Genomic DNA, 21,740 nt, shown 5'->3' with positions numbered 1-21,740 from the left:
GCACGTGTGAGAAAAGACGGATTGGTTTCCTATCTTTGATTAAGCACGTTTTAGTTTGTCTTTGCAGTGGGAGCCATGGTAGAGGTTCTCCATCCTGCAACTATGTACCCTCCTGGACACTGTTGTAAAGTGGAACTGTACTGGTTTTCTATCAGACAAAATGTGTGTGTACAAAAATAACCGAGCCTTTTGGCATCTGAAAGGTGTGCAGAATTTGAATGCCAAATAATTCCTCTCCAACAACAAATCTAGTAAAAGGTAAAGAGTGTCCTCTACAAGGGATTTCTGCCTTAAGACAGTGTAATCTTTAATCAACAGTGTTTTCCATTTTGTTTACATCGCCCAATAATTTTACATAGTCATTAAAAGTCCCAGTTTTTACTGCAAGCATTTGCATGTGAAAGTGCATTATTCCTGTGCTGTTGCTCCAGCCTTTAGAAGAATTGTTTGGAGGACTCGATCTTTGTCTGTTCAGTTCATCAAAAATCTGAAGGAATGGCCTGGTCACTAGACATCTTACCAGTCATTCCAACATTGTTTTGGCCCAAAATGTCTAATAGATTCTACGTCATTGCATTTGAGACAGAATAGGTACCAGCTGCATCTAAAGAACCAGATGTGACTGCTTCACTAAATATAGAAGCAAGATGGGGAACAGCTTTCACCATGCAACGAAACAACAATGATTATTGCACAAAGATGCTTCTGGGAAACCAAAGTATTTGTTTTTGAATCATGCACACTGGTTCACCTTTAACTTCATTTAGCAAACCCAGTTATGAAACCCACTGATGGACCATTCAACTGATTGATTGGTTTAGTGAATTTCATGAGTTTCAGACAACGACGACTTCTTGAACCAAGACTGTTTACATGTTATCAAGTCCAGTTAGAGATGCAGATGGATTCTTAAACTGTTTCTGCAAATGAGAAATGTATTCTCTCACCCTGAAACCAAGGATCATCAAAGCATATGCAGCCTATTCTTGTCTTGAAGAAGTGAACAAAGAAGAGCCATTTTGGGTCCTTGACAGATATTTTTAAGCAGCTAAAATGGGAAAAGTAGGGGGACGTTCCTCACTGGTTTGCAGACCTTTCCATCAGTGATTCTCTCGAAGTACCAGAGAGTCCAGATTGTTTTGGTGTCTGTTGGCTAAACAGGATCACGCCAAAGGATCTGGCTCTTGACCTTCCGTCACATGTCACCGAACCTTCCAGATACGGGACGGGTCTCTCTACCCTCTGGGCCACCCTGCAGTAAGAATCCATCAACATGATCTGAAATGAAATCGAGTCTATTAAAAGAATTTCTTTACCCTCCGGAATTTGGACAGGGTGGTTGCTACGCTGGCCAGGAGCCGACTTCCTCCGTTCAAGACAAGGAGAGAAGAGAACCAGAGCCAGGCGTTCCCCAGAATATACCCACCATGTGCCACACACACACACACACACACACACACACACCACACAGTTGACCCAAACCCACAATATCTGCTGACCCGACCCTGCCCTTCCTCCTACAGCCGCAAATGGAAAACCCAGGCGAACTTGTGTGTGTGTGTGTGTGTGTGTGTGTGTGTGTGTATCTGTGCCACCGGGTTCTTCCACTCAATTCCATTCGCTATTAATTCACTCATATCGAAAACACTTGTGTATGTCTGTGTAAGGAGTGCAGATCCAGTGACAAATGAGGCCTAGAATAATATTTTCGTGTGTGTGCTTGCGCATGCATGCATATGTGTGTGTGTTTGTGTGAGTGAGTGGGTGTGTGCATCTGTATACAAGCCTGTGTGTGTGTGTGTGTGTGTGGGTGTGTGTGTGTGTGAGGTAAAGCTGTGTGTTTTCTTACTATTGTGGCGGTGCGTTGATGGAAAACCTATCTAGTTTTCCTCTGTGTCACAGCGGTCCCCCTAAAGGTTTAAAACAGAGAGAGAGAGAGGGAGGAGGGGGAGGAGGGTGGAAGGGCAGAGAGATTGTAAAACACACCAGGAGAAAGAGAGAAAGACAGAGAAAAGAAGTTTAAGGCACTTTTGCGTGTTTCATAGTGCAGGTAGAGAGAGTTGGTTAGAGAGAGAGAGAGAGAGAGAGAGAGAGAGAGATAGAAGGTAAAGTTAGTAGAGAGAGGATTCACACACACACACACACACACACACACACATATACACACAGCTCTCTAATTGTGGGTGTGACCACAGCTATAAGTGCCTTCGCTCTTACCTGCGTTACTTATATCCCTGTGTGAGGCGCCGAACACACACACACACACACACACTCACACACACCTGTCAGCCGACACACCTGCCCTGCGCTCATCCAGACTCAACAAGTTCTGCTCTGCGCTCTGCATCTCCAGGTAAGACCAAGATCTTTTTAACACTGAATGAGTTTTTTGCATCATTGTAAATTTTGGTGGAATAGACCTTTAGATTGTTTGATCATTGGAGCTTTCTTATAAAATTTAGGAGTCCTTCTTTTCCATCTAACAAGTTAAAATAGTTGTAAATTTTGGGGAAATGCACCTTTATACACTTTGATCTTTCCCAATATTTCACAGTTCTTTGCATTCTGATAGATTTTACATACTTTGACATTAATTTTTATTTGGATGCCTATTAGATGGCATCAAGCTGATAGCTTTTCTTCCCATGTTCATATAATATATTTTCTATTTTCATGTACTGTGTAGTTATGTTCCCCCATAGGTTAAAAATGCACAAATTGCCCATATTTATGTGAGTTGTGCAGTTATTAGATTTATAACTTTCATCTACAGTCTAAACAATGTATGAATGTGTGAATGAAGGAATGAATGAATGAATGAATGGATGAATGGATGAATGATGTGTGAATGAATGTGAATGTGATCTTTGTAATACGCACCAAAACCAATCTGTGGAGTATTTGGAGGGTTTGATTTCAAAAGCTGCATATCCTGTGAGAAGAAAAAGTGTGTGATGTTTATGGATCAAAAACGAATGACTGCATTTTTTATTTAAATGTGAGTAAAGGTGTCAAGATATCCAATACATTCATAATGACTTTTATTTTCATTGTAAAAGTAAGCGTCTTATTATTCAGGTGATGGATGATCTTATGTTGGGATAAATACCTTGGCAGCCAAATACTGTCATACTGGATCATGACAAGAGTGGGAGACTAAATACTGTGTCTCCTTTGGGTGCCTGGCAAACAAAACCATGTCCTTTATTTTTATTATTTAAGGATCAAGCATAATAGTCAAGCTCCTAGTCAGTAAGGTTTTTACCTTTGAACTTAGGCTCCAGATAGGACAAGATGCAAAAAACTGCACAAAATTAGATGCTTTGCACCCTATTCTGTACTGAAATCATAGATAGGACATGAGTGGTAATTTCAGGCACTTGCAGATATCCTAATTACATTAATGTGTGATGATGCAAGAGGTCTTATCAGCCTCTTTGTGTACGGCAACAGCAGTTTTGAAGTTTCACGGTCTTAACTCTCCAAAATAAAATCACCAGCCGTGACCTCCAGGTTAATCGCAGGCTCTTAGAAATTAGAGACCTGGATCATTCATAGGATTAAGGTTTGCCTGTGTAGGTTCAAGATAAGGGGATATTACAGAAAAAAATCTCACCATCTACTCGCTGGAATGTCTAGTTTTTGCAGGAACTTCCAGATATCAAAAGTTACGGAGAATGAAGCACTTATTAACTTCTTCCAAGTGTTTGTCAAAGTCTTTCAGGTCCTGAGGTGTTCTTTCAGAGTGATTTTTTACCATTTTTCTCAATATTCAATTGATGAAAAAGTGGCTCAAAAAAAAGTATGAACCCTAAACTTGGTACAACAACTTAACATTTCATTATCTGAGTTATTCATGACATGATTTTGATGAGGCGTTCATGTACAGAGGAGATTGTGGAGAATCTTAAGGCTCTCTTAGGGCGTATATTCTACGGGGCGTCAGATATTTTGTTGACCTTGTCTTCCCCCCCGTCCCAGAGGAGGATGTAGTGGATTAGAACCCAATTTGCTCTAACAGTGACACACCGAACCTTCAGGCGTGGAAACCCCACATGAGAGGAAAAAGCCTGGCATTTCCCTGCCAACCAGCTGACACGGGGTTAATTTGGCCTCACACACACACAAACACACACACACACACACACGCTCCTGACCGACTAGCTAATTGGTCTTACCAGCGTTAATGGCGTCCCCAGGGCCGTTCCGCCATCGCCACGGCGATCCCCAACATTCCGATCGGAGGGAAGCGGAGCTGGAAAGAGCTGCCATTTTGGAGGGCAAGGGTCAGGATCACACAATTCCCAGGAAAACATGACTTTATTGTTTATACACGTGTTTGAGTGTGAGTGTGAGTGTGTGTGTGTGTGTGTGTGTGTGTGTGTGTGTGGGTGTGTGTGTGTGTGCGCGAGAGCACATGTGTCCATATGTGCATGTGTGTTCGTGTTGACGCTTGTACAGTGTCCATACATGCATATTTGAATGTACATGCTTGAGCATGGTGCTTAAGTGTGTGTGTGTGTGTGTGTGTGTGTGTGTGTGTGTGTGTGAGTGAGTGAGTGTCATAGGTGGAGCTGAAAAATACACACACATGCAAAGATGAACAGTAGGCTACACACACACACAATCATTCATAATTTCTCAGTTTCAAGTTGAGACTTTTATTGATGTACAGCATCTGAATATGCTAGTGCTTTCAAGGCTATGTGTACGTTTGTGTGTGTGTGTGTGTGTGTGTGTGTGTGTGTGTGTGTGTGTGTGTGTGTGTGTGTGTGTGTGTGCGTGTGGCAGCAAGTAGCTGCTATAGCAGGCTGATTGAAAAAATAAAGAGGGCATTGTTTTTATCCACATTAGCTGTTACTCAACTGAGTGACACACAGGCAGACGTGAAGGATGGGAAACCACCTTGGGTAGATGGGTGGGTGGGTGGGTGGGGGGGGGGGGGGCATACTGAATTGAGGAGAAAGTTCAGCAGCAGCGGATCGCCTCAGTGGAATGATTTGAAGTCAACTTCTTAAAGATGGATGGATAGAGATAAATTCAACTTTTTATCCAGAGGCTTACAGTACGATGACACAAAAACAACATGTCATATTTTTGTGTTCTGTGTGTTCCTTCCAGGCTGCCGTCCAGATGTCGCCGTGCGTGACCTCTCACCTCTGCCTGCTGGTCCTGCCAGTGATGTCACTGCTGCTGCTCCTTTCCCCTATCGGTTGGAGCTATGACGGCCTCACCCCGGGGTGCCACCTATACCGTGAGTCGCAGTCAATTTTAAAAGCATCCCCAAAAAACACTGTGATTGACACACACAATATCCCCAAAACGCACTGCACAGAAATTCAGCTGCCAGTTCCATGTCAAGGTAATTGGACCTATGCGTAGACACAGGCAAGCACACACACACACACACACACACACACACACACACACAAGAGAAAACCTTTAACATCTCAGCACCAACACATTTCCTAATTCCTTCTCTCCGTCTCCCCCCTCCAGCCTTCAACGTGACGATCCGCAGCGACCGGCGCGGGACGTGTAAAGGCACCCACCTGGTCTACGCCTGCGTGGGCTACTGTGAGTCCAGCGCCTTCCCGTCCAGATACTCTGTCCTGGTGGCCTCCAACTTCACCCACAACATCACCTCCGCCTCCCGATGCTGCACCATCAGCAAGGAGGCTAAGGTGAGGAGGGAGGGATGGAGGGATGGAGGGAGATTTGGGTGCTGGTGGGTGTTAGACAAGGATGTTGATGTCAGGTTTTAGAAGAATGAAATGATGATTATGGATCGGTTCATTGGTTTACCTTTGTTCACGCCTCTCTCCTTGCCTTCCCTCAGGTCAAGGTTCGTCTGGACTGCCCTCGGGGTCGTCACCATGACGACATAGAGATCCTGACGGCGAAGGCGTGCCGCTGCGACATGTGCCGCAAGTCCCGCTACTGACGCATCAAGGGAACCTGATATATACTAAATACACACCAGGATAAGGAGCAAATTTCAATTCAGTCAGTTCAGAACTATATTATGATCAATGAATGGAGGGAGGACAGGTTAATTACTATGATACACCAAGAAACTTGATTCTTTCCATGTCAATTTCTTTTTTGAACGTTGAAGAAAATCCACATTAACTTATTAATTGAAAATGAATTGGCCCTCCACCAAGTTTGTGGCAAAACCAGCGTTTCCTTCATAATGTTTCACCCAGTCAGTTCAATAGCAGGTGAAACTGTAAGAGAAACTGTTGTGGACTATATGATAAAACACACAATGAGTATGGGAGTTAGGAGAAATGGGGAATTTGGACGTTTGTACGTGTATAAAGATGTGCTGTTTGTCCATGTAGTGTGTGTGTGTGTGTGTGTGTGTGTGTGTGTGTGTGTGTTTGCATGTGCTTATGTGTGCTTGTGTAAGATATAACAGGACAAGGGAGGCCTTTTAAAGAAAACTTGATTGACAAAGATCTGTGTTAATGGCTTTATAAAACATATTCTATCAATACTACACACAAAACACATGCTTTTTTTTTTATAGTTTTGTCTTGAGGATCGGCATACATTTGTGCTTTTGAGCAGTTAGCAGTAGCATATGCTTTAGTCACACCACCCTCCATACTGACTGACTTTAACCCAGTACTGTAGGTTGATAGGAAGTGGAAGCACCCATTGACTCCAGTGTTATAACTATACAATAAAAATAGAGAAATACCCAAATCAGACTGATCCCACTATCTTAATAATAAATTTCTTATTGACTCCAATTGTTTTGAAGCTTTTAACCTGACAGACGAACAATGAATGCAATAGTATAAGACATTTTGATTCCTAGATCAACAACAATACAAACAACAATACAATAGAAAAGAGTGCAAGGGTCAACAAGTAAAGTCCTCATTGACTTGTATTCACACTGATGCAAAAAAATAATCAAAATAGTCAAAATATAGTCAGCCTTGTGTCGTTCTGAAAACGGTCATACAAACATGTAGTTTAATTCTTTGCAGTAACCACTAAACACAGATAAGAGACTAAAGAATGTACAAAACTTTATTTATATTTATGAATTTGAACTTAGGACATTTGTAAATAATATCTATATTGGGACACCAGAGAATGTTGGAAATGTTGATGAAATGAAAGGAGAGAAAGAATGCACTGTATAGACTTTCTGATTTGTTCTGTTTCAATAAAATGCTACAAATGCAAGGTTATTCATGTGTGCTTGTTGATTTGTTGGACAGAATCTTTTGAGCCACTTCACACACACTCACATGTACACACACAGACACACACACACACACATACACACATCTCCATTTTGATTGTATTCTACAGTGTGTGACCCTGAGAAGAGGACCATAAAAAAGAAACAAATGGCCTACTTGCCCAGTCGGGGCAGTAGGTCAGGATTAAACTTGCCCCAAGTGTGTTTTCAGTGGCCTAGCAGGCAAAAATGAAACTAAACACTTTTTCATAGATTCAAGTCATTTATTATAAAATGTTCATGATTTACAAGAGCAAAATATCAAAAATAACCAACAAAAAAGTAAATAATTGACCAATTAACTGGCCCAAGTCAAACCTTACCTGGCTTGCATTATGGACTTATCAGTTATTACTATTTTACATTCTAATTGCAATACAGTAAGCGCTAAGCTTTCCCATGTTAGACAGTCATCAGAGCTACAGTTAATATACTTTTCTCCTCTTTCCACATGCAACCTAAAAAAATATATGTTTACAGACATTTTTGTTTGCTTAAACTCAACATAGTCAACATCATGTCAGGCTAAAAATATACAAAATACATGTTTAGATTTGGTTCAACAATGATGTAAAGAAGCAAGGTTTGGATAGGAATGTATGAACATCAAACACTGTAAGGAAGTTATTGAAAAAGGAAGCAAGTGTTCAAAATCCATATATAGCAATATCATGAAAAATAAAGGCTTTATTTTACTTTTCCACACAACAGAAGAGCGCTTTGACTTCCTTTACTCAAGTATTCTTTTACCCTTGACTCCAATGAGCACCTTTTGTCGCAAACACACATTAATGGCATGGAGAAGCATAAAGCAAAGACGCACTCTGGTATCCCCTCTCAATACTGAATGGCAGTCACATTAAGTTACCAGCCAAGGGACCACAGGAATATTGATTTGAATGAGAACGCTTGATGTACCCATTTCTTGCTGAAAGTTTAGACTGATCTCCAAACAGCTTTCATCCCCTTTCTCACACACACACACACACACACACACACACACAGTCATCCATCTTCAGAAAGTCACACACTCTATATCACATATCTCGTTTTCATGACTTTTACTCATTGCTGTTTTATTAGATGTAAAACTCTTGGTAACACTGATTGCTAAAAGTGCTTCAGAAAGTCTCACGCTCTTCCAAATATCTTGCTTTGCTGACTTTTACTCATTGTCGGGTTCATTAGATGTAAACCTCTTGGTAACGTTCTTGCTGACAGTGCGGTTCCCCCCTCAGAAGGTCTCACACTCGGTGTCCTGGGTGGAGCAGACGGCACAGTGGCAGTGCAGGGCCATGGGATAGTGGTAGAGGGGCGAGACGTTGGGCTGGCAGCCCGGCAGGCGGGCCGTCATGTGGCGGGTGCGCCCGTACGTACACACACGGTGGTGACGGTGGATGTAGGGCGGGTCCGGCACGGGCTTCTGCAGGGCGCGCACACACACACACACACACACACACACACACACACACACACAGATACAGGTGGAACACAGGCAGTGGTGGAAGAAGTACTGAGATCTTCTACTTAAGTAAAAGCAGCAACACAACAATGTAAAGATACTCCATTACAAGTAAAAGTCCTGCATTCAAAATCTTACTTAAGTAAAAGTACATAAGTATTGGCAGCAAAATGTACTTAGAGTATCAAAGTAAACATACTCATTATGCAAACTGTCCCCATTATATTTTTCATAATTTATTGGAATATTAATACTGATTTATTGACATACATGTAAGCAGCATTTTAAAGTTGTCAACGTGAAGCTAATCTTAACAATTTAGCTATACTTTTGGGTAGTCTAATCTATAACAATGCTATTTTATAGTTATTTTATAAAGATGATCAAATGTTTTAAATATAAAATATTGATCTGAAAAGTAACTAGTAACTATAGCTGTGAAATAAATGTCATGTAAAAAGTACAATATTTCCCTCTAAAATGTAGTGGAGTATAAGTACAAAGTAGCATAAAATGGAAATACTCAAGTAAAGTACAAGTACCTCAAAATTGTACTTAAGTAAAGTACTTGAGTAAATGTACTTAGTTACTTTCCACCTCTGAACACAGGTTACTTTTCACTCTTTTTTTAGGTATGTCCTTTGACTAATGCAGTGGCAGTGAAAGCAGCAAAGCCTCCAATTCCTGATACAAGGTTCAGTATTAAGCAGGCGTCCTGAGGCCGGATTCACAAAACCTTCTTTGGGGAAAAAAATTCTAAAAAAGTGCTATTTGCTCCATAACTTTAGACTTCAGAAAAAAGAAAAGTTGATATTCATCAAAATAGCTCTGAAGTATCTGAAGTCAAACACGCTTATTCAAATTACTGAAAAGATTTTTTCTGTTATGTTATGCTTGTTTACATCACAGCTGCTAGGTAGGTCATTTTTGAGAAGAGCAGCTTGATCTGATAAGGTCCAGGACAGGAACAATGCAACATCCACTGTATCATAAATGATCTTACCTAAAGAACATCAAGTTCGGCCTTGTTCCTGTGTCAGTAAGAAGTCACTTACAGTATCAGATGAGTCACATCTGTTTCTTTCTGTTTAAGAGAAGATCTTTGAACTGTTCATTCTTATCATTCAAGTCATTCTTAGGGAGTCGGCATGAGGCAGAAGTCTCTATATAAGACTCTCATCTCATGAACCTGTGTTGAACCTGTGCTGATTAAACTCTTGATATTGATCTGTTGTCTCTCCATGTCTCTTCTCTGACTAAACTCTGGTGTTCCTGGTTCAGAACTGATTTTCTCCTGAGGCTTTAAGTCTCACTGAGCTCCAAACCCTTGAACTTTCCAATCCCTCAGAAGTGAAAGCTGAATCATTTCAAGTGTGTGTGTGTGTGTGTTTGTGTGTGTGTGTGTGTGTGTGTGTGTGTGTGTTACCTCCCAGGTGTGGCAGCGCCCCCAGCAGGCCTCTGTGGTGATTCTCAGGCCTCTGCAGCCGGGCTTCTGGGCCACGAAGGAGAACTCTCGGACCGCGCAGCCCCGGAAACCATGGAGGGTCGTCGTCACGGCAACGCACACCACCGCTGCCCCGGAGACCAGGAGGAAGAGCAGTGGGAGAGACTGAGAGGGGAGATGCATTCTGGGTAGAGAGGGAGAGGAAAAACAGAAAGAGAGAGAGTTAAAACAGAGAAAAGAGCTGACAGGCAGTCAAATGTACAAACAGACTTCAAGTGAGCGAACTTCAGTAGAGAAAATAGGCTACTATTCATCCAGTATTTATATCCATTATATATGAATACATTATTTATCAATAAACTACAAGCGAGTCTGCCTGAGTGTGTTACAATCCACTATAAACTACAGACGCTGTTCTGTCATAGTCTTTGGCAAAGATTGTTAGTTGGCTAGAAAGCACAAACAGTTTAGGGAGTAAATTTAAGTATGTGTGTTGCCATGATGTAGCTCCTGGCTTCTTAAATTATGACTTGGGCCTGAGAATAACCCTTGTTCCTATGTTTGAGGCCTAATAACCAGGACAGACTGGAAATACTATGAGTGAAGGTGATATAAAACTACACTTTATGAATAGTAAATACATTTATTGTTTGAGAGGGAGCATTCAGTTTGACTCACTACTCCCTCTAGCGGCCGCTGTGGCGACTGCAGCCAATGACTGCTGTAGGCTACACTGCAAAAAAATATCCATTTTAACAAGTCGTTTAATCCAGAGCCGAGTCTTAAAATATTATTTATGTTAAGACTTCACTTGTTTTCAATGCAAATCAGCGTGTTTTAAAAGTCCTCTGTGAGTCAAACGGTATTTTCTTGATACTGGAGTGATCTGCCTCATTCTGCCTTGTGTGAAGACGTTCACACTTGTTTATAGAAAATCCCCCAAAACCATTGAAACTGCAGTAGAAACAAGTGTGATAATGTCACAACATTGTGAAAATTGTTCAATGTTTCTAAAAAAAAAAAAAAAAAAAAAAGTTCTAAGACTGGGTATGAAAGTAAACGGCTTGTTAAGATGGACATTTTTTACAGTGTGTGAAAAAAATGATGTAAATGAAAGGCAGCAGTTACATTTCTGTGGCGTCCCCTCCTGGAGTTTTGTGTAGCCTATATTATGAATATAGTAGGCTATGGCTTTGGTGAAATTACATTTCTTCTATCAAGTTAGATTTGCATTGTCTTTCAACACAACATTATTTAATAGCTATCAGTAGGGTACAGTATTAGAAGTCATATAAGACTGTATTAGGAAATGCTCCCATCTGACTAGTCTTTGTTATCAGTGGTTAGCACTAGCTTAAAAACTCTAATTTAACAAGACAATATGATCAAAGTTAGTGGAAAACTGGAAGGCCTCACCTGAGATAGTCCTGAAATAGGCTTTATTGCAACTTAGGAAATGACTGAAACACCGACCAGAGACCAACAAGATGATAACACGCTGATTAATAAAACTGAACAGGCTACTCTTTGTTTCAGCTGTCAGCGAAATGATATAGCCTTAGGCTAACCGCGCAATTAGTTTTGATGAAAAACACTTTCATTGTTTGGCCTAGCCCACATTTAGTTTCTGCAGCAGTTGACTCACTCACTCACTCTCTCTCTCTTTCTCTCTCTCTCTCTCTCTCTCTCTCTCTCTCTCTCTCTCTCATTTAAATAATACGGATGTTTTTACTCACACGTACCTGAGTTATTTAAGGAAGGAATAACAAGGCTTACCTTCTTGGCTGAGGATGTCTCGGAGATTTGAAAACCTGTGTCTCTCCTCCAGTGGACAGCAACCAGTGACTGGAACCAATCTGTCTTTGTTGTTGTTTTTAGAAGGCCATTAGGGCGGACGGACACTCTGACATCATACCAATTATAATGAAATGCCATTAGAGACCCCAAGCCAGAAATAATGGCGACTCCCTGGAAAATACAGATGCTTGTCAATATTGTCTTAACCTCAGCCTGTATCTCTGCATGTGCGTGCGCGCGCCTGCATGTGATAGGAGAAAGTGAGGGAGAGATTATTTTTCCATTGCTGTAGCATGGACACACACACACACAGAGAGAGAGAGAGAGAGAGAGAGAGAGAGAGAGAGAGAGAGAGAGAGAGAGAGAGAGATACTAATATCAGACTGCTCTTTATCATATACACTCTTAAGGATGTGTCATTTTCTAACACGTCTGTGTGTCTTCTTTGGGACAACACACACTTGTGTTACTTTTCAACACGTGTTGTTATTAGCATATGTTGTGTTTAAAATTTGTTGTTTAACACTTGTGTTAAATTAAAGGTTTTTTAATTTAACATAAGTGTGTGTTGTCCAAAAGAAGACACACAGATGTGTTAAAAATGGCACATCCTTTGTAAGAGTGTAGTATTGAACCTCACTTGCAGCATTTTGCCACGAATTGTGTTGAGTGTGTCCTATCCTATAAGTGTGTGCAGGATTTTATTCCATTCTAGTCCTCAGTCCATTCTCAATGATGTGAACAGTTTCAATCCACCATTTGAAAAAGTGACACCTACACTGACAAAATGACTGATAGCGTTAAAAAAAACAATGATAAAGTTTGAAGTTTTTCCACTTTTAGTTTTAGCTGCTCTAAATTTTAGAGATGCTTAATGATCAACATCTTTAAGCTCTTCGGAGCGAGAGTAAACACAGAGGAGTGCTGCTCTGTGACACCAGCTAAAAGAGTGTTGAAACTACTCTGTAACAGCTTGAAAACCTCATTTTGACTCCAAAACCTCACTGAGTCAGATTCAATGTGAACTCACCAGAGCAATGCGCTGTGGCATGCTCCTTTTCTGCTGCCACACCAGTTAGAAGGAATTTTTTGGTGGTGAATAGTCAATGGTGATTTTCATGTTTTCACTTCAATTACAGAATTACACGCTCCTCTATGGGCTGACAAAATTCTACAACCCTTGGCCTTAGGAAACCCTTTAAAACCCCACTGGATGAACTCAAACATGCATGAAAAACATTTAAAAAAAAATATGGCTGTTTTTCTTAGTTCCTGCAAAGTTGACACTTTAGAGATATGAGGTTTTAACCTGAGAGCAGCCACATGTTACTTCAAGGGAGGATAATCAATAAGAGGAACTGGAACTGACACCCAACCTCAGAAGCAAAAGAATCAAACGGACACCAAGAGACATTCACACGGAGAAAAAAAACAGCAGTCAGACTCCCGGAGTGTTTTCTCAAAGTGAAGTTTCATTTTTAGCACATAGTTTGTTTTTTTTCCTCCATTCTACACCCCCCTGTAATGTTACGTACAGTAGTAAGGTGTTGGTCCCCAAAATATACATCTTCTTCTTCTTCGTCGTCGTCTTTAATCATCTTCTCTAAGGTTTTTCTTCAACACAACAAACACAGACCATTGGGCAGACAGTGCAAATCTAGAAATTCAGTGAAATTGCTACGTAATGCGGTTGTAGGTTTTTTTTTAGGTAACATTATATTCTCAGTCCGTTGCTGTTTGCTCTGACTTATTGCCATTCTATCGTTTCTAGCTCTACGTTTTTCTTTGCACGGACGCTATAGCTTCCTCTGTCTTTCTCCTCCCTCTTTTCTTCTTCGCTGGCTGCTTTCTTCGCCGGATCCAAATCACAACACCCCCCCGGCTGGAATTAAAGCGCTCGCTTTAAAACCGGCCGCGGTCAAAAATGGCCGCCGAGAGAGGGGGGAGGGGGGGGAAGCGTGAAACGGAGGGAGAAGCAGCGTCTTGGGATGGCTGTCTTTGAGGCGATACCAGATCTCTCTACCAACACTCTCTCTCTCTCTCCTCTCTCTCTCTTCCTGTTCCGCAGCGACGTCTGGAATGGCGGACGGGATTCCAGAACGCGGAATGTAGGATTCCAGAACGGGTCCTTCTAGAACAGTGGGAGCCGGGGGTTCTGTTTTTCCACCCGTCTGACCGACTGACAATAACAATCAAGTGGGTTTGTGAGTAAACTAGCCGAAAAAAAGAGAACATAAATCATAAAGTAAGCTGTGTTTTATGACAGTGAGGTTACTTTTCTTCGTTTTCGGTTGTGGGGTTGTTGGCTTTTTTTTTGAGTTAGCTTGAATCAAAGTAGCGTTGGAAATCCGATCAAACGCTTAGGGGCGTTTGTTTTTTGTCTGCTTTTTTTGTTTTTTTTTAGATCACAAGATGACAAGTGCACAGAAATGCACTGCTACAAATTCAAGATTTACGACTTTTGTTTGAAATGCTAATGCTAAATGCTAATTCTCACTCATTTATCGTTTGATGAAACTCGAAATGTCAAATATCTGTTCTGATTTGGGCGGATTTCAAAAACTCTTCGACTCAGGCCCGATTTGAAGCGAGTGTTTCGAAAAAAAAAAAAAACTGCTGGTCTGAAGGGTTTGGAATAGTTTGGTTTACGAAGCAACCGACGGCTAGCTCTGCGCCTCGAGCGTCACAAGTAACAATCAATTGATTTGTTTTACGATACATTCGGATTCAAAACCCTGTTCCTCAGGAAGGAGAGAAGGAGAGAGAGAGAAAAAGAAGCAAAGAGAGAATTTTGTTGTCCCCTCTCTTTCTCTATCGCTCTATCTACGCATCTATCTCCTGCTCACTGGTGCACTCACCGGATACGCACACACACACACACACACACACACACGCATGCACGCGCACACACATACACACCCTGACCATCGTCTTCAAATAAGGTAAGATTTCCTGATCAAATAGAAAATAAATAGCATCAGTATCAGTTTCCACAAAATGAGCAAGATAATACAAAAACCAAGAGGAAAAAAAAACAACAGCATAATTACAAAACAAAATCATCTTCATCAAATGAATTTACACATAAAGTACCTTTAAGACAATGTGAATATCAAGGACGCAACAGGAGTAAAAACAAGAGAGGGGGGGGGCATTTGAGTGTGACGCCCCCCTAAAAAACACACATAGTATCCTGAAAGAATGAAAATATTGCTAAAATAACAGTTTTTTTCTGTTTTTTTCTTCCTCTCTTTATCCCATCCCTCTATCGTAATGATCAGACAAGAATAAACAGATTTTGTTTGTTCACATCGAAAAACAAAGTTATCGTCATCGTCGTCGCGGTCGCCACCTAGCAGCGTCAGGTCTGCTGAGCCTAAAGGAACAGACGCTCCAGGTTTCGGAAATCCAACTGGAATTTCTGCGTTTTTTCTGGGGGGTTTTTTTGGGGGGGGGGGTTTCGAGACACTTGTGGTGCGCTTCATTTTGTCTGTCCAGCAGCCTCTACGCGGGGCGGGGCTTACTGCGTACTTTTTGGATTCATTAGTCGGGAGGTTAGTAAGTTAACGGTCAAAGTTTTGCTCAAAATACGACTTTGAAAACGCAACGTAGACTTTAACGGGGCGATGTAGGAATCGAGTGTGTTTGCGATGTGTTTGAAACGTTTAGTACAGAATAAAATAGCGCAAAAAAACTCCCAACAAATCATCTTCGTGTGCCAGAACGTCAGAACAAAAAAAAAAAAAATTAATAGCAACGGCCGCTCAAGGTGGGATGTTTTTTTGGCTGCAATACCCCTTTAAACTTCACCAGCCGCACCACAAATATCCAAAATGTCAAAAACAAACGCCAAAAACTCCAGTTCATTCCTCCCCTCTATAAGGTCTGTTAAAGGGGAACGCCGCTGAATTTCCGCACTCACACACACATTATGGCCTTCGCATACAATTAACATAAGATGTGAATCCGGAAGTCGGACGCGGCCTTCCCCTTTAAGGTTTCTGCTACACTAGTGTTTCTCCCATAATACACTACAGAAATATCCAGAGACATATGTATATATATAAAAACATTATCATCATCATCATCATCATCATCAGTAGTACTTAGAGTAGAGTAGAGTAGTAGTAGTAGTAGAGTAACAAGTAAGAAGAAGGAACATTATTGTACTTAATATCATTTTCATCGTAATCATCTTCGTCATTGGTTATTTAACCTTGAGGGACTTTAGGCTCATCCTTTGGTGGAACCCAACGGGATGGGAGAGGAGTTAGAGCTGTGTGAGAGAGCGAGAACCAGGAGTGTGTGTGTGTGTGTGTGTGTGTATATGTGTGTGTTTGTTTCTGCGTGTATGGAATGTTTCATGGGGATTTTTGGTATGTCAATTAGTACGTTTTTCTTTTAGATTGTTGCCATGTTCGACTTTAAAAGTGAGATTTGTTTGACATAACTGGATTTGCAGCCAGTAGGTGTGTGTTCCTCTCTGTCTGTCTGTCTATGTGTGTGTGTGTGTGTGTGTGTGTGTGTGTGTGTGTGTGTACTTGTGTGTCTGGTCTGGGCGGCAATAGTTTTGGGACATTTGTGTGAAACTGCCTCCTTTGTTCAGTTATGTATTTTGCTATGCACGCACTAAATCAGCATTTCTGACCAAAAGATAAATATGAAGCCACAGTACAGATCTTCTGACTTAGTTGGTTAAACGTTAAAACATGTTAGACACACGTTTGCCTCGGATCCAAAAGAGAAATTTCATCTCTCATTTGGAGTCCCAGGCTCAGCAGAAGCAGGCCAGCAACCCATTTTGGTTCCTGACCGGCAGTGTATTAAACCGTTAGTTAAAACGACGGTCCGCACTTTCACATAATATTCATCTTCTGATCTGAAACACAATGTGTGCACAGCAAAAAAGTGAACCAGTTTCACACAACTCATCAGGAAAAAAAGGGTGCAGTATTTGTACCTTGCATCACTGAGTTTGTTCCTTTCGACAAAAACCTTCCGCCCCGGTGATACAAGATACAACGAATCCTGTCACTCCTTTTCTCAAAGGAGGCTTCATCCTGTACCTTTTTTTCTGTCTGAGCTCTCCCAACACTTTCACCGTCGACTGTCACGTCTTCTCCCCCCCCCCCGTCCCTAACCCCCCCGCGTTATCCGATCTCTCCCCGGCAGCGGCACCTAAGTGGCGCTCTCCCCGGCTCCGGAGGAGGAGGAGGAGGCCCCGCTGGGCTCGGGCTCGGGCTGATCGGAGTGAGCCGTCTGCGGGGAGGACGGGGCGGGCGGCTCCCCTCGCTCGCCTCGCTCCTGGAGGTTGCGCTGGTTCCGCGCGGCCTCGGTGAGCATCTGGAGCCGGCGCTCCTGGTGCTCCTCCAGGCCCCGCCACAGATCGGCGCGCTCCCGCTCCCGCTTCAGCTCCCTGGGGAGAGAGAAGGAGGGAGGAAAAAAGGGGAAGGATGGAGAACAGAAAGAGAGATGAGCTGCTAGAGGAGAGCTGATGAACGGTGTAATGATGCAACCGCTGGACTGAAGGGCGACACATTTATATTTCTTTCTCTTATCAAGCAGAGGTCGAAGTAGCTGTGAGGATTGTTGGGAGTGTGAGATGGAGGATGAGGGAGAGAGAGAGAGAGAGAGAGAGAGAGAGAGAATGGTTAGAGAAAGGATGGATAAGAGTGCAGATGAAGGCAGAAAGATGGAAAGGTAGTGATCCTTTTAAAGGCCTTGAAACATTTAAGAAGTTTCATTTCCCAAAAGTGTATCCACTATCTTGAGTTAAAAAGAGTGATGGAGAGAGAGAGAGAGAGAGAGAGAGAGAGAGAGAGAGAAAATGAAAGTTTGACAAGGGCTAATGGATATGTGGAATTATGATGTGATCCACATTATAAAGATGACATAGGTGATACATATTTAAAATATGAAATATAATGTGATGGATAATGGAAAAACGGCCATTTAAAATATGACTTAAGAGCTTTCTATTTCTTCCTCTTGTTGTCAATCTTGTCTCCAAAGACACAAACACACACAAACACACACAAACACACAAAGAGAGTGAGTCATGCTCACTTCTGTTTCTCCACTTTGTAGGAGGCAGTGAGGTCATCAAACAGCTTGCTGTTCATCTCCATGAAGGTCTTCAGCACGTTGTAGATCAGAGACACGATGGTCCTGGTGGGAGGGAGGGAGAGACACAAGAAGATAGTTAATAACATCTCTTCATTCATCTTCTCTTCATCTTAAACCTTAAGGGACAGAAAGGCAGAAGAAGAAAGACGATGCCACACCAATCTTCTACATTTGTGTGGGATAGCTTTATTTGTTTTTCCACTATTTGTGTCCCCTAGAATTAGAGATAGTGGTTAAAGGAATGCACCAAGTTTTGGGGAGATTGGTCACTTGGTCAACTTAGATGTTAAGTGACACTAACATCATCCATGTGTTCCCGGTAGATCATTCACTTCGGTGCTCCATGCTAACACTTTAGCTACACTATGTTGAGTGATAGGAGACTAGCATTATCTCAAAAGTGAGAAAATGAGAACTTGTAGAAGCTCTAAAGCTAAACGGTAATCAAATGATATGTAGCTATGTCTGGCAGCTTTGTGTAGATTGGTAATTTATATCAAACAAAAATATCATACTGTTTTGAACTAGCAGGGACTACTTTTCCTGTTGGCCGATAGGTGACTGAGTGCAGCTAAAAATCACTGCATAATGGATGAATATGCGGTCGCTCACCTGAAATAGTTCCAAAAATAAACCTGACAGCATCAGATATACTGAGATAACGATATTTCATTTAAAAAATGTATGACCCTAAGGCCATATAATGAAAGCCACTAACAACATCTTATTACCAAAGGGTTAGTCCTCATACTTTGGATAACACTAGGCCACTTTTGAGATAATGCTAGTCGCCTAGTATGACTCAACACAGTGTAGCTAAAGTGTTAGCATGGAGCACCAGAGTGAATGATCTGCTGGGGACACATGGATGAGTTTTGTGTCTATTTTCTCATCACTTAACGGGTAACATGACAAATGGGACAATCTCCCAAAACGTATTCCATTACAGGTCGACCCTGGTCCCAGCTGTGACTGTTTAAAATCAATTTATTTACCAAAGAGTGATGAAGCTCACACTTGATGAGATGAATATGATCGGTATAACCACAACTTAACTACTGTAAACTAGAAGTTAAACTCAACTTGACTAGACGGTAGCTAAAATCAAAAGCTGCAGATAGAGTGGGCGTATGTTTGAGCGTGTGTGTGTGTGTGTGTGTGTGTGTGTGTGTGTGCCACTGACTGGTTCCAGTGCTCCTTGGAGACTCTGTAGAGGGTGGCGAAGACCAGCGGCAGGATGACTTGACAGTTCTCCTCTATCAGACTGAGGATGTACTCGTTGTTCCAGAAGTACAGAGCCCTCTCCGCTACCTGGAACAGAGAGAGAGAGAGAGAGAGAGAATACTTGATTTTAATTTATCAAAGCTGTTTCAGAATTCTACTTATTAAACAGATGTTTGTGCCCACAATCTATCCACTAATCCAAGTAATCATCTGTTTTCTAAAGCATCTATCAGCGGATTATTGTGTTTTTTTACAGTGATATAATAGATCACAGTTGATGATGTAGGCAATCAGATTACTATAATCCAGTTTATTATAATCCAGTTTACTCCCCAAACCTGGGTGTGTTTTAATCTGGAAGAGAGAGAGAGAGAGAGAGAGGTGGCATCCCGACCTGGAAGTGAGGGCTGGAGATACAGGCTGCGATCTGTTTGAAGAGCGGCTCCTGGACCCGGATGAACTGAGACGGCTCGATCACATCCAGGATCTCCTCGATCTCTCCGAGGAACATCACCTGGACACACACACACACACACACACACACATTTTTATACATACATACATATTCTGCATTACTTTGCCATGTAGCACTTCTCATGTAAAAGTAATGCTCTATTTGCTGTGTGATGCACCCAAACACCAGCACCAATATCAGTCCTTTTCCATTCAGCCTGTTTGAAACTGAAAAACTGCATCAGAATGCTTTCATCTTACATGGAAATTATGAAAAATAGATGACACGAATCCAAAAGCGGGTTATAATAAGATGCAGGAATCGTACGACAACAAAGTGTTCAGAAATCAGAGCAGTGAATGAGGTTATGTCTTCGCTCGATGACTAATAGCAGAGCAGAAGCATCTCTCATCGTCTCTTAATATGAGTTGACTCACCTCTTTCTGCGTGCAGGTTTTGGGCCAGTACTTCAGCAGCCCTCTGATGATCTGCAGAGAAAATATGAAGTGCACAAATATTATAAATAAACACTGCGGCCATTAGCTCAGCGGAGTATTTGGCTGGCATCCATCCGCAGCGTCTCCATTAACTCGTATTCACACTCTGGCTAGTGCGTTAAATGAGAGATGTGGATTTGCCAATTAACCTTGCACTGGGCCTCCTCTTTGCTGTATTGATGTTGGTGAATGAGCAAAGCTACAGCAAAGACCCCCCAATCATTTTGCAATGCGTTCTGTATGTAATCAGATTTTTAACATTTAGTGTTTTTAAAATCCAACTTCACTGTGTCAAACCTAGCTTGAAATGACTAAGATGCCCCATATAAGAAGACATGGATGTGACAATAAAGTTGGTAAAGGCGACATGTTTTTGATTTTTTCATGGTGGAGACTTCCATTTCTTCCTGTGGGTGTCAGGCGATTGACAGTAAGCAGATCGTCATGTAATGCAGCACTTAACTCATACACAGTGAAATAAGGATAAAACAGAATGCTTAGATTCTCTCACTCTGTAGAAGTTGTTTTTCATACAGTGAAAGAAAGAATGGCAGCAAATGGCTTCTGATGATGTCAAGTTAAACCCAGCTAACCTCAGTTTACCCTCCTACATAAATCTCAATTTAATTTACCACTACATCACAGGTCCCAACTGCTACACTACCTTCAGGCATGACACTTTATTATGCTTGAGGATCATGTGATTGGTAATAATATTAATGGATGATGTGTAATAGTGGCATGAATGTTCAGTGGTAATGAAAGACTTACATATTCAGTGACCGTAGCATCTTTCTCCATAAACTGCACCACACAGTAGGCCAGCTGTGAGGACAGAGGAGAGGTGGTTAGGAGACACACACACACACACACACACACACACACACACACACATTCCCTGAGGCTGACAAGGAGACAAGGGGATCTTAGCCCTTATCCCTTAGGATTACACACTGCTAAAGATCGGAAAGAGAAGTTTTCCAAGGGGAGATGTGTCACAAGTGTGTGTGTGTGTGTGTGTGTGTGTCTATTCCAAAATGTACATCAGCTCTTGTCTGCTCTTATATGATCTGCAATCATTTCCTATTATCCAGTATGTGTGTGTGTGTGTGTGTGTGTGTGTGTGTGCACGCGCTCACACGTGCCTGCGCGTGCGTGTGTGTGTTTTGCGGTTGCCCCCTCCGCCCAGGCCGGTTGCCGTGGCGAGTGGGCACCGTGGCGACGGAGAATGTGTGTGCGTGTGTTTACTTCGGAAGGAGTGATGTCACACACACACACTGAGTCCCTTAAGGGCAATCTGAGATAGAGTTTAGACCTCCGTGTCTCTCTCTCTCTCTCTCTCTCTCTCTCTCTCTCTCTTTTTCTGTATTGTTGTCTTTGTGTCTCTTCCTCTGTCCTATCTATCCCATCTACCTTTGTTTTCCTCATAATATTATTGTATTCTGTTCTAGTCTATTTTTAGTAGGGTTTCA

The 21,740-nt window shown here is 41.9% G+C and overlaps 3 protein-coding genes across 3 annotated transcripts in view; 1 reads left to right on the top strand and 2 right to left on the bottom strand.

Annotated features, from left to right (window-relative positions):
* Positions 1-5,133: 5,133 nt before the first annotated feature.
* On the top strand, positions 5,134-5,944 carry gpha2 (glycoprotein hormone subunit alpha 2). The gene is made up of 3 exons (XM_071545070.1): positions 5,134-5,254; positions 5,500-5,684; positions 5,840-5,944. The coding sequence occupies exons 1-3, from the start codon at positions 5,134-5,136 to the stop codon at positions 5,942-5,944; spliced, it is 411 nt and encodes a 136-aa protein (XP_071401171.1).
* A 2,502-nt stretch (positions 5,945-8,446) lies between these two features.
* LOC139666003 (glycoprotein hormone beta-5-like) lies at positions 8,447-10,353 on the bottom strand. Its single transcript, XM_071545078.1, has 2 exons — positions 10,153-10,353; positions 8,447-8,687 (listed from the first exon to the last, which is right to left on the bottom strand). The coding sequence occupies exons 1-2, from the start codon at positions 10,351-10,353 to the stop codon at positions 8,499-8,501; spliced, it is 390 nt and encodes a 129-aa protein (XP_071401179.1). The 3' UTR covers positions 8,447-8,498.
* Positions 10,354-17,145: 6,792 nt separating this feature from the next.
* The window catches only part of ppp2r5b (protein phosphatase 2, regulatory subunit B', beta), a 37,783-nt gene continuing 33,188 nt past the window's right edge, over positions 17,146-21,740 (bottom strand). Inside the window, exons 8-13 of the mRNA XM_071545072.1 lie at positions 21,040-21,093; positions 20,209-20,259; positions 19,712-19,831; positions 19,277-19,404; positions 18,034-18,135; positions 17,146-17,383 (exon numbers count right to left, since the gene is read on the bottom strand). Coding sequence (XP_071401173.1) covers positions 17,146-17,383; positions 18,034-18,135; positions 19,277-19,404; positions 19,712-19,831; positions 20,209-20,259; positions 21,040-21,093 — 693 coding nt within the window. The remainder of the gene's footprint in view (positions 17,384-18,033; positions 18,136-19,276; positions 19,405-19,711; positions 19,832-20,208; positions 20,260-21,039; positions 21,094-21,740) is intronic.

The sequence above is a fragment of the Centroberyx affinis genome, unplaced genomic scaffold, assembly GCF_046629955.1.
Source record: "Centroberyx affinis isolate AG114_WGS23_722 - 3 ecotype Tasmania unplaced genomic scaffold, CSIRO-AGI_Caff_v1 ptg004765l_1, whole genome shotgun sequence".
In the NCBI taxonomy this organism is placed as follows: Eukaryota; Metazoa; Chordata; class Actinopteri; order Beryciformes; family Berycidae; genus Centroberyx; species Centroberyx affinis.
This window is presented reverse-complemented; position numbering and strand designations above follow the sequence as displayed.